This window comes from Coregonus lavaretus (genome assembly GCF_964263955.1).
Source record: "Coregonus lavaretus genome assembly, chromosome: 3".
Lineage (NCBI taxonomy): Eukaryota > Metazoa > Chordata > Actinopteri > Salmoniformes > Salmonidae > Coregonus > Coregonus lavaretus.
The window spans coordinates 42,824,152-42,839,319 of NC_139990.1; the positions used below are offsets into that span (position 1 = coordinate 42,824,152).

The following is a 15,168-nucleotide window of genomic DNA, read 5'->3' on the forward strand; positions in this document are numbered from 1 at the left end:
GACGTCAGTCAAGAAGCGACAACATAACCGCTGACAACTTTCTAACTGAAGACAGATTTATAATTACGGCTTTCATTTGAGTTTTGTTCTCGAGAAATCATTTAGCGCGATGTTGATTTCTCGATAATATGCTTGTGAATGTTCTTCTTGCGATTGGAGACTAGCAATAACGTGTTCTTTCAAATTTCGGGCTGTACAGACTGGTATTCAGGCCAGCCGGCTAGCTAATCAACTATGATTTAGTTAGCACTGCTAGCTTGCTAGATCCAAACGTATCATATCTCCAATTCTGCTCATAAAAAAAAATGCAGACGACCGACATTGGCAACAAGGAGGAAGGAAAAGTATGGCATCGAAAACCAACACCAAGTAATACAGGGTAGGTAGTTTCAAAGGATAACGTTCGCTCATAACCCACTTGTTGAGTCTCCATCATCTTGTGATAGTGAAGCCTGGCTGTTGAGTGTTTTTGATCGTAAACGAGAGATGATTGTTATTGTCTATTTCTGCATCTTAAATAGAAGCTGTGCTTTGCATTATTGTCTAGAGGTGCATCTTGTATGTTGCCCATAATAACAGTTTTTGCTTTAACAGGGTCATGGTCACAGTGATTCGCAGTGCAGCTGCCTACCAGTCCAAAACAGTCCGCTTCCTTCATGTCACCTTTGACACTACAGGGGACTCTTTCCTGGCTGGAGACCACCATGGGAATATTTATGCCTTTGACATCACCAGAAACAGGTGTGGTATGTCACACCGTCACTGTCAACACCACAATATTGCATCGTGTAACGGTGTGAAATGGCTAGCTAGTTAGCGGTGCGCGCTAGTAGCGTTTCAATCGGTGACGTCACTCTCTCTGAGACCTTGAAGTAGTTGTTTCATTGCATCGCAATACTCTTACTGATGCAGGCCGTGCTCATACCTGTTCTGTCCTGTTCTGTCTCTCTCCAGGTTTAGACTTGTTCAGAAAACCGGTCAAGCATGCACTGCCTTGGCTTTCAACTTGCGCAGAACAACGGAATTCTTGGTTGCTCTTGCAGACTACTCCATCAAGTGCTTTGACAAAGGTATGACTCCCTACATTGCTGCTTAATTGTTTTCCAAAAGGTTAGGAACTGATTAGCTGATTGAGGAGGGTAAAGTCATCTTCTGTGGTATATTGGCCCGTATACCCAAACTTCCAGTACATTGAAAGACCAATGATTCCATCAGATAATGGAGTTTTTGGTGGGTGTTTGCCAATTGGAACAATAAACTGATTGATTGTTTGTTTGATTCCATCAGATACGAAGCAGCTGGTGAGCTGGATGCGGGGTCACGAGGGGGCGGTATCCTCCGTGTCGGTCCATGGCTCTGGCCGCTACGCCATCACTACATCAGCTGACACGGCTCAGCTCTGGGACCTAGACACCTTCCAGAGGAAGAGGAAACTCAATGTCCGTCAATCTGTCGGCATACAGAGGGTTAGATCATTTAGATTTACAGAACAGAATCATTTCATTTTTCAGATGAGACAATACAATGAATACATAATGGCAAAATTCATATAGTGCCTTTTATATTTTACATTTTGTAGAACTCTAAACAATTTATCTGAATTTGTGAAAATTCATTTGAACTGTGTGTGTGTTCTTTTTTCTAGGTGTTCTTTCTTCCTCTGAGTAACACCATCCTCAGCTGTTTCAACGATGACTCCATCTTTGCCTGGGAGAGTGACACGTTGTTCTGCAAATACCAGCTGCCTGTTCCTGATGATGGACCCAGGATACACTACAAGGCATTTGCAGTCACACGGTGTGTGTGTGTGTGTGTGTGTGTTTTTGAAAGGTTGAGTGGAAGTGGAAGTCTAATGTACAAAAGTGTGTCTGTCTGTGGGGTTATGACTATTACAGATAAGCCCTGATAAGTCCTGAACAACAAAACAGATAGTCAGTACCAGTGATGTCTTCCTAAAACCGTCTGTGTTCTCATCACAGTGATGGGAAGACATTGGCTGCAGGGGGAAGATCCAACCTTCTCCATCTGTGGTGTCTGGACACCAGGCAGCTGCTTAGAGTGGTCCAGATGCCTCCTAAGGTCCGCTCTGTCAGACAGCTGGAGTTCCTACCAGACAGCTTCGACGGTGGGGCCAGCCAGGTATGTATTTATTCATTCTATTTATTGATCATTTATTTAACCAAGGAAGTCACATTGAGTTTTACATCTCTTTTTCAAGTGAGCTCTTGCCAAGGAAGCAGCCAATGTACAGCCAATGCTATCTGATACTGATGTTTTTTTGGAGAACATGCTTTATTTGTCTCAGTGGTTGGTCTCAGACAAGTAAATTAGAAAACATTTTGTTTTTGTTCTTCAGACTCTTGGGGTGCTGAGTCAGGATGGTATGATGCGTTTCATCAACATCCAGACCTGCAAGTTGATCTTTGACATCGGATCCCATGATGACGCCATCACCTCAGCCACCGTCAGTCCCAACGGACGCCATATTGTCACTATAATGGACAACGGCAGCCTGAACATCTACAGTGTTCAGTGTCTGACCCAGGACTACAACAAGGTAGCAATAATCAGAATTATTAGAAAGGCAGTTAATCTGATAAGTCTCCTTGAATTTTGCTAAATGACACAGGCAGCTTTGTTTAATCTGTGTAATTGTTAGATTAGCACACATCAATCATGTTTCTGCCTTCCCCTGAGCCTCTCGCCATCCTCTCCTAGCCTCCTCCGCCCCTGGTCAAAGTGGTGTCTGGTGGAGCGTGTTCTGCTCTGACGATGAAGGTGAAGTCAGAAGCTGTCCAGCGGCCGGCAAAAACCTCCGGTCGACGGGTCAAGACCAAAGTCCTTAGGCCTCCAGCTGTCCCCATGACAGAGGATAAAGAGGTACATATGTAGGATCTTCATTTGATCACTCTTTTGTTGCGCAACAGGAAATGCAAACGTATATTCAAGGTTTTAAAAGGCTTCTAAAGTTAGTAATTTCCACTTAAAAATGTCAGACTTTAACCACTACACAAAATGTCCATTAATTAAAATCCACATTATAATTCATATTTCCTGTTGCTGTAGAATAATTTTCCTTCTGTAGCAAACTGCCTCAAATTAAGATGGTACATCTGTAGAGCATACAGAAACACATGGCAGACAGAAGCATAGATACTGGTATAATCTCATAGTCACCGTATAATAGCATGACCTTATTTATTTCTCTTCTCTGGTCAGGAGACACGCTGTCTGATGATTTCAGCATTGGTTTTCCTCATCCAGATTTTGAATGATGTTCTTTTGAATCAAGTGAGGCATTCAACTGATTGTGGATTTGCTTTTTCAGAATGAACTGCCTGACGGTCTAAACAAGAAGAGGCTTGTGGTGTTACTGAAGGCATTTGGAGAATATCCAGCTAAATACAGGTAACTAGCTACAAATCAGGAATCGGGGCCAAGGTGTCACAGTTTAACGAGGGGCAGCAACATACAATCTGCTCCTTATACACTACAGTACATGGACTCCATTATGATGATCTTATACACTACAGTACATGGACTCCATTATGATGATCTTATACACAACAGTACATGGACTCCATTATGATGATCTTATACACTACAGTACATGGACTCCATTATGATGATCTTATACATTACAGTACATGGACTCCATTATGATGATCTTGTGTTTATTTCTCCTCAGGATGTTTGTGTGGAGGTCCCTCCTGCGTCTGCCAGAGAACCACGCAGCCTTCAGCAGTCTGACCGATAAAGGCCTGCACTCTTCCTACCTCAGTATCCAGGAGCGATACCCCATCAAGAGCCATAAACTGCAGCGGGGACTACAAAGGTATAAATACCACTTACCTGGCTGGCATATAGGCCTGCTGTCATAATGGCCTGGCATGGGCAGGTTCAGATGATCTGGAACTATTAATATTAGGAGTTAATGGTCCTTCAATTTTTATCAAAAAGTCCTAGATTATTAGTTATTGTCGGTATATCTGACAATGCTGTCATTTCTATGAATCATGTTGGGTATATCTGACAGTTCTGTCATTTCCATCTCTTGTCCGCCTACACAGAGTGTTGTCTGCTCTAGCCCACTGGGCGGCCATCTTTGGAGAGACGGACTACCTCCCTCTGGTGGCATTTCCCTTCGTCAAGCTCTTCCAGAACAACCCACTGCTCTGTTTTGAAGTGGTCGCCACCATTATAGGTTCTGGACATACAGTACTAGAAACTATATAATGTTTCACTTGTCCTTTCATGTTGGCCCTGTTTGCTATCTTAGAGTTGCTGAATATTTGTCACTTTTTCAGTTTGCTTTTCATGTACCTTGTTTATGTAACTTTGTTGATGCACTTTGGTTGGAAAATAGGATATCAACAGTTTTGTTTGTCCTTTCCAGTGAACTGGTGCCAGCACTGGTTTGAATACTTCCCCAACTCCCCTCTCAACGTACTGAGCATGGCAGAGAATGTTCTGGCTCACCATGACAAGGAACTGCTGCAGCACCTCATCGACTGTGGAGTCACCTCTCAGGTGAGACTACCAGGAGATCTCTTTTTAAACTCTTTACAACTTTATTGTAATGACACAAGTATTGTATGATTGTTTTTTATTTGCTCCCACAAACAAGAGTTCAGTGATATACATTTTCTACTGTTGTTCTTCCGTGGCCAGCTCCTGTGCCAAGTTGGATGTGCGTATAACAGGTTTTACTAATATTGAATGGTGCATCATTTCCTCCTCTCCCTCTCTCCTCCAGCTGTACGTCTGGCCCCTGTTAGAGACTCTGTTCTCTGAGGTGCTGACCAGAGATGAGTGGCTCAAACTGTTTGACAACATCTTCTCTAACCATCCTGCCTTCCTATTGGTTTCTGTGGTCTCCTATGTCACCTGCTGCCGCGCTCCACTACTGGTCTGCAGCCACAAAGAGGACTTTGAGGTAAGATATTTTATATAAACCATGGGAAGGTTTGAGGTAAGATGTTTTTATATAAACCATGGGAAGGTTTGAGGTAAGATATTTTATATAAACCATGGGAAGGTTTGAGGTAAGATGTTTTTATATAAACCATGGGAAGGTTTGAGGTAAGATGTTTTTATATAAACCATGGGAAGGTTTGAGGTAAGATGTTTTTATATAAACCATGGGAAGGTTTGAGGTAAGATGTTTTTATATAAACCATGGGAAGGTTTGAGGTAAGATGTTTTATATAAACCATGGGAAGGGACACTTTCATAGGTTAGGCCCTTTCTATGACTTAATGTTATGACTATATGCTACTATGTATGTTGTCATGACTACTGCGCCAGTCTCAGAATTGTATATTAAGCATGAATATTGAATAACAGAACATTATTTGCATCCTTTTAACATTGTTACTCTACTCTAATTTATTAGGTGTTCACAGCAAAGCTGCATTTAATTTTTGACATGGTCAAATAACCCAAGCATAGATGGTAAATTTTTCTCTTCAAATTTGGCACACATAAACTATAAGCCATGACTAACTTGATCATAAATAATGGCACTAATTGACCTATAGGTGGCAAGGTTATAAGCAGTCTCACTTAAACCCTCATATCCGTCGCCCCGTTTGACCAACCTTTTCTTGGCCAGGGACCCCCTCCCAGGAACCCCCATCATACGTTAGCAAAAAAATGTAATGCAAATGTCATGTTTTATCATCAGGTGAATAATAATGGAAAAGAGAAGTAATCAACATTTTCAAATGAATAGATTTGGTAAATAGTTTTTCATTATTTTGACCACTCCAGATTATATTTGGAAGAGGAAGTGTAAACTTCTAAAACCTATGTCAGATATTCCACTAAGTGTAATGGGCTCCAATGACTGTAATTTGCTCAATATTAGAAGTTGAGAAATAAAGTTGACGTCATTAGAATGAAGATATTCTCCTCTTTTCTACTGTAGGTATGTCATTCAAAATGTGTTCAGCCCCAGTTGAATACCCCTGACTTGGAACTTTGTATGTAGGTGTCTTCCTCATGCTGAACAAATTTGCCTCAAGGACCCATCAAAGCACTATCACATGAGTCGATACTTGCACTGTTCTCAGGGCAGGTCTGCCGGTTTGGACTAACAGGAGTTACTTTTTGTAGCAGGTTAAGAGAACTTACGCAGCAGGTTAGGAGAATTAACATGGCAGGTTAGGAAAATTAGGTTAAGGGTTAGGGTTAGCTAAAATGCTATAGACTTTCCCTGACGCAACTCTTAACATATCTATCTACAACCAGGCCTGCCCTGAGAACAGTCTTGGTTTCCACTAATGCGATTCTGCCATAAGGTCCGTCAGGATAGATTTTGAGAGATGGCTGAGTTATTGATCAATCCTTTGTAAATCCACTCCACAATGGCCTGTCAACTTCAAACTGTTTAGGGTCATCAAAGACATTACCATGATGAACCATGTTAAGTTGGCATTGATATATAAAACATTTTAATTTCAAAAAGGAAACGATGAACAAGGTGTTCTTTCTGCCATCTTGTGAACCCTGTTCATTGCTGCTTGCAGCTACAGTATATTTACATTCTTGTCCATAAAGGGAAAATGCACACTTTTGATTCTCTCTCTCGCTCCTCCCCCCCAGTATTTCTTCCACCACCGTAACAACCTGGACATCAGCTCCATGATAAAGGAGACATACAGGCTGATGGAGAGCACCCCAGCAGACATCCACCCTAGGACCATGCTGGCTGACTTTCAGCCTCTGACCAGGGGACAGTACCCTGTCTTCAACAAGTACCCCACCTACATAGTGGAATACCAGTCTCAGGAGAGAGAGAGGATACGCCAGCAGGAGGTGGAGTACCTCAGAGAGAGGTCAGATTATATCATTATCACCTTGTCCTTTCTGTGGCATTCTAGAACACTGGCAAAGAAAATAAGGTTCACACAAAGTAAACTCTAATATCTTATGTCTGTTTTTTCTTGCAGTAGCAGGGGGAAAAGCTTGACACGAACGTTTCGGTCAAAGCCTTCTTCGGTGTTTGTGTCAAAGAACAGTGTCAGATGTGTGTGTGTGTGTGTGTCTCTCCAGGCAGGCGGTGCAGGAGCTGCGTGCGGAGGCGGTTCAGAGGCAGGCTGAGGACGAGGCGTGGTACTCCCAGCAGGAGTTACTGCAGCAGGCTGAGGAGAAACGCAGGGACATCCTACAGCAGGAGGAGAGTAAGCTGGCTGAACAGAGAACCAGGTCAGAGAACAGACATACATACAGTCATTTATGTACACCAATTTATTATATCAATCATTCACCCTCCAAGCCAGAATTGTGCATGCATCATGTAGGAGCATTCAGTCAGCATCCTCAGAAGGAAGTGCATTCTCGCGTAATATCACACTCAACATGACACTCCGATTTACATAGTTATTGATCCTCATAAATGACTTGGTAGAAGCCCATTAAATGTGATGTCACCAATTAAGCTGAAATAGACTTGAGTTCCCTGGTCCAAGGTTCATTTATCGAACAGTCTGTAATGTGTCCCCAGCTTAGTCTAACAAACAGTCTGTAATGTGTCTCCAGGTTAGTCTCTCTGACAGTCTGTAATGTGTCTCCAGGTTAGTCTCTCTGACAGTCTGTAATGTGTCCCATCTCCAGGTTAACAGCCATGAAGCGTGAGTTGAAGGTGAAGGAGCTCCAGCTGATGGATGCGGCCAGGAGACGCTTCCTGAAACACCAGCAGGACCAGAGACTGACTGAACTACACAGACTGGACGACCAGATACAGAGGAAGGTCTGTTTTCACTTCAGGCACCGGCCTGTGTTTTAATATTGAAAGGAAGAGATGCATTCTTTCAACCATCGTTTTATTTTGTGTGTAATGTGATGGTGTTTACATGTACTATACTGTATATAATGGTGTTTATATGTACTATACTGTATATAATTGGCTGTCTATATGTACTCTACTGTATGGTGTGTTTGTTGGGGTCAGATGAACACCAGAGACCAGGAGACGGCAGCAGCAGTACAGGATATAGAAGTCAGACAGATGGAGCTGGAAGCACAGAGACGCCTGTTTGAACTGGTCAGTGGCTCTAAGGTTATCTACTTGATAATCAGCATTGTGCACAGACCTGCCCCTGAGCCAAACACTTATCCTGTCATTCACATTTTCACCACATTGTATTCCTTGCAGCATAAAGTTAAGACACCGCACATCATTTAACATTGGCCATTTGAACGATATCCAGCTACAGTATGGCTTGGTCTTCATTCACCAGACAGTGATGTCATGATGTAATCCTTGTGTCGTAGCAACTGTCCAAGGAGCAGGTGCGTGTGACTCAGGAGGTGAGAGCAGAGGTGGACACCAGGAGACACAGGTCAGAGGTCGAGGAGACCACCTTCCAACACCTCCTTAACAACGACACTGACATCAGCCTGGGAACCAAGAAGGTAAGCATTCGTCTTCTGCATACTTCCAGAGACTGAATATAGTATAATAAGAAGATCTGGGGAGGGGGTATTAAAACATTATATTACAATTATTCCGATTTGTGACAGCTGCACAAAAGGAAAATATTCATATCTGTCACGGACCTGAATGGATTAAAGAAGCTCTCTCAGATAGGGGTACTGCGTTCAACAGATGGAGACTGACCTCCTCCCTGTCTCAGGTTCTACAGGAGTGTCTAGCCGAAGCAGGCCAGCTGGGAGTGGACACAGAGTGGCAGGCTGAGGTGATGAGGCGTCTAGACCAGGAGGATGCAGACCAAGACAGACACTACCACCAGCTGGCTGGACTACACAGAGAGACCCGCACCAAGGAGGAGCAGCTAGTCAACATCATGGAGGACATGGAGGGACAGGGGGTAGGACGAGAGATGATCATGTTGTGTAGGCTATATGATGTCTGTGGTAACAATAGTAGAGGAGGCTATATACAGTAGGTTATTGAGGGTCATTGTCAACAAGTCCTATTAGTTACTGTACCTGTTGATGAACTGTACCTTGATCAACTGAATGCTCTTACACTGGGCGGGCTAGTGTCATTGATTTACAGTGGGAGGAGGTGGTGTGTTCAGTGGGAGGAGGGGGTGTGTAGTGTGTTCAGCCATTGTGTGTTTCAGTGGGAGGAGGTGGTGTACATTACATTCTGTGTTTCAGTGGGAAGAGGTGGTGTATATTACATTGTGTGTTTCAGTGGGAAGAGGTGGTGTACATTACATTGTTGTGTTTCAGTGGGAAGAGGTGGTGTATATTACATTGTGTGTTTCAGTGGGAAGAGGTGGTGTATATTACATTGTGTGTTTCAGTGGGAAGAGGTGGTGTATATTACATTGTTGTGTTTCAGTGGGAAGAGGTGGTGTATATTACATTGTGTGTTTCAGTGGGAAGAGGTGGTGTATATTACATTGTGTGTTTCAGTGGGAAGAGGTGGTGTATATTACATTGTTGTGTTTCAGTGGGAAGAGGTGGTGTATATTACATTGTGTGTTTCAGTGGGAAGAGGTGGTGTATATTACATTGTGTGTTTCAGTGGGAAGAGGTGGTGTCTCAGAAGGCCCAGCTAGAGGAGGAGAGGCAGGCTGCAGCCACAGCTGAGGCCAACAGGAGAGTCTTCCTCAGCCAGGAGGAAGAGGAGACGGAGCAGCACAGAGACAACCTCCGCAGGAGCCAGGACCACTCACTCAGTGAGCCCAGCACCATAGAAATACATGTTGTAGGACAGACATTCTTCTGTGTTGTGAAGAGAGTAGGCAGTTGGGTCCACTCTAGACATTATATTTATATCTGCTACATGCTGAGCATTCTACCCCACCACCTACACTACAGTCCTATCACCTAATGTTGCAGTATGCTTTTTATTCATACCAACATACACCACAACAATGACAGAAGGGTACAAATAGGCAATGGTTCATGTTGAAGGTTTCAGCGTTCCTCTAAGGCAATGGTTCATGTTGAAGGTTTCAGCGTTCCTCTAAGCCAATGGTTCATGTTGAAGGTTTCAGCGTTCCTCTAAGCCAATGGTTAATGTTGAAGGTTTCAGTGTTCCTCTAAGGCAGGCAGTGACTAATAGAGAATGTTTTGGCAGGTCAACAGTGGGAGATGAGAGCCAGGTCTCCGTGCTCCACTAGAGGCCTGCTTCCCAAACCTGTTGCTTCTCCTGCTCCTGGTCAGTCTCAACAACGTCACAGTCCCAACAACATCTGTCTAAACAACCAGTCCACCTCAGACGACTCCACTAGCTGTGAGTATTGCTGGCTGTCCCTATCACATTCACTGTTTACACCACTGCATTTAAAGTTAGGTTTGTCAGATCTGTACTCCATAAGAAAATATCAAAACATTTCAGATCAACCAATAAATTATTCAGTGTTCCCAATGTGCCCGTTCCCACTGTAATCTTGCTGAGTGTAGATCCATACAGTAAGACCCTGACCCTGATGAGTCCTGTGGTATCTTGTTTTCTCAGTCTCTCTGGACCGGGGTCGAGGGGAGCTGGACTGCAGAGAGAGGGAGTTGATGCAGGACATCAGAGAGCTGCGGCAGAAACTGGCGGCCCGTGCCAAAAACTCCAACTCTACCACCTCACACTCCCCTGTCTCACAGTGACCACAACACACACACACACCATCTCTCAGGTGTCAGCTGTGCCTTTTTGTTTTGCATATCTAGACTTGAAAACGAAACTGAAATGTTTTGTGGTTTTCTGCTCATTTATCATTTTGAAAGAAGATGCTGATGTTATTTGATTTAAGGAACAGCTGTCCACTAACCACAACCCTGGTGGTCACTAGCCAATGAAAACATTCCATGGTCTTAATGAGGTTTGTAGCAAAACCCTCTCCTGTGTGCATTTTAAAGTGTATTTATATTATGTTATTTAAGTTGTTTTAAATGTGTTTTTAAGTATTGTTGAATCAACTTTGAGTCATTTAATCTCTGCCATGTTGACTAGTTTAAGTCTTTGCCAGACTATACTCACCAGTCGTGCTTTGGTCTGATGGTAAATTATGGCTTGCTTACCTCAGCATAGGTATCCAGGTAATTATCCTTTAATAAAGCCTTAGCTAATTGTATTTGTCAGATGCTTCGTAAACAACCGGTGTGGACTAACTTACTCACAGGCCCTTCCCAACAATGCAGAGAGAAAGAAAATTGAGAAATAATAGAAAAGTAAAACAAGTTATAATAAATACACAATGAGTAATGATAACTTACGTACCAGTACCGAGTTGATGTGCAAGGGTACGAGGTAATTGAGGTAGATATGTGTATATATAACTTGGAATACATTGACAGATAATAAACAGTAGCAGCAGCAAATGTGATGAGACAAAGTTAGTGCAAAAAGGCTCAGATAGTCCGGGTAGCTATTTGGTTAACTATTTAACTAACTATTTAGCAGTCTTATGTTTTGGGGGTAGAAGCTGTTCAGGGACCTGCTGGTTCCAGACTTAGTGCATCAGTACTGCTTGCAGTGCGGTAGAAGAGAGAACAGTCTATGACTTGGGTGGCTGGAGTCTTTTTTTTAGGGCCTTCCTCTGACACCACCTGGTAGAGAGGTCCTGGATGGAAGGGAGCTCGGCCTCAGTGATGTAGTGGTCTGTACGCACTACCCTCTGTAGCACCTTGCAGTTGGATTCCACCAAGCAGTTGCCATACCAAGCGGAGGCGTGCTCGGCCCTCCATTTCCTGTAGTCCACGGTCAGCTCCTTTGTCTTGCTGACGTTGAGGGAGATGTTCTTGTTCTGGCACCACACTTCCAGGTCTCTGATTATCCTCCCTATAGGCTGTCTCATAGTCATCGGTGATCAGGTCTACTACCGCTGTGTCGTCGGCAAATCTAATGATGGTATTGGAGTGGGTTCAGGTTGCCTGGGATGATGGTGTTGATTTTGTTTTATTTTACCTTTATTTAACTAGGCAAGTCAGTTAAGAACAAATTCTTATTTACAATGACTGCCTATAACGGCCAAACCCGGACGACGCTGGGCCAATTGTGCGCCGCCCTATGGGACTCCCAATCACGGCCGGTTGTGATACAGCCTGGAATCGAACCAGGGGGTCTGTAGTGACGCCTCAAGCACTGAGATGCAGTGCCTTAGACCGCTGCGCCACTCGGGAGCCCATGACCAGCCTTTCACAGCCTTTCATGGCTACAGATGTGAGTGCTACGGGGCGATGGTCATTTAGACAGGTAGACAGGTAACCTTGGCGTTCTTGGGCACAGGGACTATGGTGGTCTGCTTGAAACATGTAGGTATTACAGACTGGGTCAGGGACCAGTTGAAAATGGCAGTGAAGACACTTGCCAGCTGGTCAGCGCATGCTCTGAGTACACGTCCTGGTAATCCGTCTGGTCCAGCGGCCTTGTGAATGTTAATCTGTTTTAAAGGTGTTACTCACATCGGCTACGGAGAGCGTGATCACAGTCATCCGGAACAGCTGGTGCTTTCATTCGTGTTTCAGTGTTGCTTGCCTCGAAGCGAGCATAGAAGGCATTTAGCTCGTCTGGTAGGCTCGCGTCACTGGGCAGCTTGTGGCTGGGTTTCCCTTTGTAATCCGTGATAGTTTGCAAGCCCTGCCACATCCGACTAGCGCCAGAGCTGGTGTAGTAATATTCGATCTTAGTCCTGTATTGACGCTTTGCCTGTTTTGATGTTTGGGTGTGCCCATCAGTGGAGGCTCTTCAGAGGAGGAAGGGGAGGACCATCCTCCTAAGTCAATTTCATAAAAATTGTGAAACATTAAAGTGATCCTTTTAAGATAAAACAATACTAAATATTCACATTTCACCAAATAATTTATTAAAACACACTGTTTTGCAATTAAGGTCTACAGTAGCCTCAGCAGCACTCTGTAGGGTAGCACCATGGTGTACACTGTAGCCGGAGGACAGCCAGCTTCCGTCCGCCTCTGGGTACATTGACTTCAATACAAAACCTAGGAGGCTCATGGTTCTCACCCCCTTCCATAGACTTACACAGTAATCATGACAACTTCCGGAGGACGTCCTCCAACCTATCAGAGCTCTTGCAGCATGAACTGACATGTTGTCCACCCAATCAAAAGATCAGATAAGTAATATAGTACTGAAAGTATAAGCTATAGCTAGCTAGCACTGAAGTGCATAAAATGTGGTGAGTAGTTGTTTAGCTAGTTTAGCCTACTCAAACACCCCGCTCAAAAAGAGAGGGATGCTATGTTAGCTAGCTGGAACTCTTCCAAGTCAAGGTAAGCTTTTGGTTTTATTAATTTATTACCACCGGGGCCCGCCGGTGTAACTGCTAAACTGCTTACTGACTGTACACTGTACTGCGTGATTGTAGCAGATTTACTAACGCGTTAGTTCTAGTAGCTATATTGACTATGACGTTAGCTAATATGGTGACAACGATGTAGGCTGTGTAGCGGTTAGCTGTTGTGGTATAAAAGTTTGGCTTGGAATGGTTTTTTGGTCTGGTCAAAGGCAGCTGTTGTATTGTGCAGTGAAGTCCACAAGCGAAGGGAAAATGTGAGAGGAGGAGAGAGCGTAGATGCGAGAAGGAATTATTTATATATATATATATATATATATATATACACACAACGAGCAAAGTGATCATGCGGTTTCATATGTGGCTGCTAGTTTTTGCGTGTGATCAGGGGTGTATTCATTCCACCGATTTCTTAAACGGAAGCAAATGGAACGAAACGGGCTAAGCAAAAATGAATTTGTCCAATAGAAACTCTCGTTTGCAACTGTTGGACTAATGATTACACTCTAGATCAGCTAGATGCAGGCAAAAGTGCAAGGCGGTATTGAATGTGTCACTGTCTGTCACCTTGATTACTCAAATTTCTCTCGACCTGTGCATCTACATTGTAAACTTTCATTCGTAGGCTATGTTGTAGCAACCTCATAATGGGTATAGTGAAAATCTGAGTATCGTGTAGTAGCCTAAACCTATCGATGTTACATTGAGCTGGGTGAATGGAATATGAATGACAGTCATCCAATATGCAGTAATAGAAATAAGGCCATGCTCAAGAAACAAAAAATGGTCCTCCCTCATCTTAAACGGCACAACCACCACTGGTGGAAATATATTATAACACCTAATTGCCCACAAAGCATCAAGGGTATAATATCTTTCCATGACATAGAATGACTAGGTGAACACTATGACCCCTTATTGAGGTCACTTGTTAAATCCACTTCAATCAGTGTAGATGAAGGGGAGGAGACAGGTTAAAGAATGGTTTTTAAGCCTTGAGACAATGGATTGTGTGCCATTCAGAGGGTGAATGGGCAAGACAAAATATTTAAGTGCCTTTGAACGGGATATGGTAGTAGGTGCCAGGCGCACTAGTTTGTGCCAAGAACTGCAACGCTGCTGGGTTTTTCACGCTCAACAGTTTCCCGTGTGTATCAAGAATGGTCCACCACCCAAAGAACATCTCACCAACTCGACACAACTGTGGGAAGCATTGGAGTCAACATGGGCCATATCCCTGTGGAACACTTTCGACACCTTGTAGAGTCCATGCCCTGACGAATTGAGGCTGTTCTGAGGGCAAAAGGGGGTGCAACTCAATATTAGGAAGGTGTTCCTAATGTTTTGTACATTGTGTGTGTGTGTGTGTGTGTGTGTGTGTGATATATAAACATTTATTTCTTACCAATGTTTTATATTGAATCTATAATCTAAAACATGAGTGGCTCTGTGGATCCATCAGGCAGGCTTGACAATGGTCTCACAGTGAGAGCAAGGTATAGATGCACATTGCAGTGACAGTCTGTGAAGAGTGCAGTCATGTGTTATCGGCCTCCACTGAGCTGATCAGACAGTCATGTTCACCTCTGTCACTCAACTAGACTTCTCTCCCCCTCTAAGGGAGGGAGTGCTTTAAACAGCAGGTCTCTGTCACGCTCTCAATCCCATAACAGCTCACCTGTCCTGCCTACACCTGTCCCCCACCACACAGCAACCCACAGGTGGAATGTACTTATAGAAATAGCAATACTAGACCCCATTCAAGTCAATGTAATTCTATTTCTATGGGTGTAGCCAACTGTACAAGTGATGGGGGCAGGCCTCAGAAACCTCACAGCTGCTCTTCCATCCCTGTCTCTACCAGGGTTTTTCACTCAGTAGCAGCAGTAGGTAACTACAGGTAATACGTGTTGATCAGAGAGCCTTGTACAGCTTCACT

The 15,168-nt window shown here is 43.7% G+C and overlaps 1 protein-coding gene across 2 annotated transcripts; it reads left to right on the forward strand.

The window, feature by feature from the left end:
- LOC311126992 (TBC1 domain family member 31-like) lies at positions 1–11,055 on the forward strand. Of its 2 annotated transcripts, none has more exons than XM_084158726.1 (22): positions 1–379; positions 595–741; positions 955–1,070; positions 1,288–1,466; positions 1,646–1,797; positions 1,980–2,139; positions 2,357–2,557; positions 2,719–2,880; positions 3,329–3,408; positions 3,689–3,835; positions 4,071–4,204; positions 4,397–4,530; positions 4,757–4,936; positions 6,607–6,839; positions 7,057–7,209; positions 7,618–7,753; positions 7,955–8,047; positions 8,278–8,418; positions 8,649–8,834; positions 9,503–9,656; positions 10,061–10,216; positions 10,442–11,055. In XM_084158726.1, exons 1-22 carry the CDS (start codon positions 306–308, stop codon positions 10,579–10,581), a joined length of 3,258 nt encoding a protein of 1,085 aa, XP_084014852.1. In that variant the 5' UTR covers positions 1–305; the 3' UTR covers positions 10,582–11,055. The 2 variants fall into 2 exon arrangements, with proteins under 2 accessions (XP_084014852.1, XP_084014851.1); XM_084158725.1 differs by having other exon boundaries at positions 7–379; positions 8,640–8,834.
- The last annotated feature ends 4,113 nt before the right edge of the window (positions 11,056–15,168 follow it).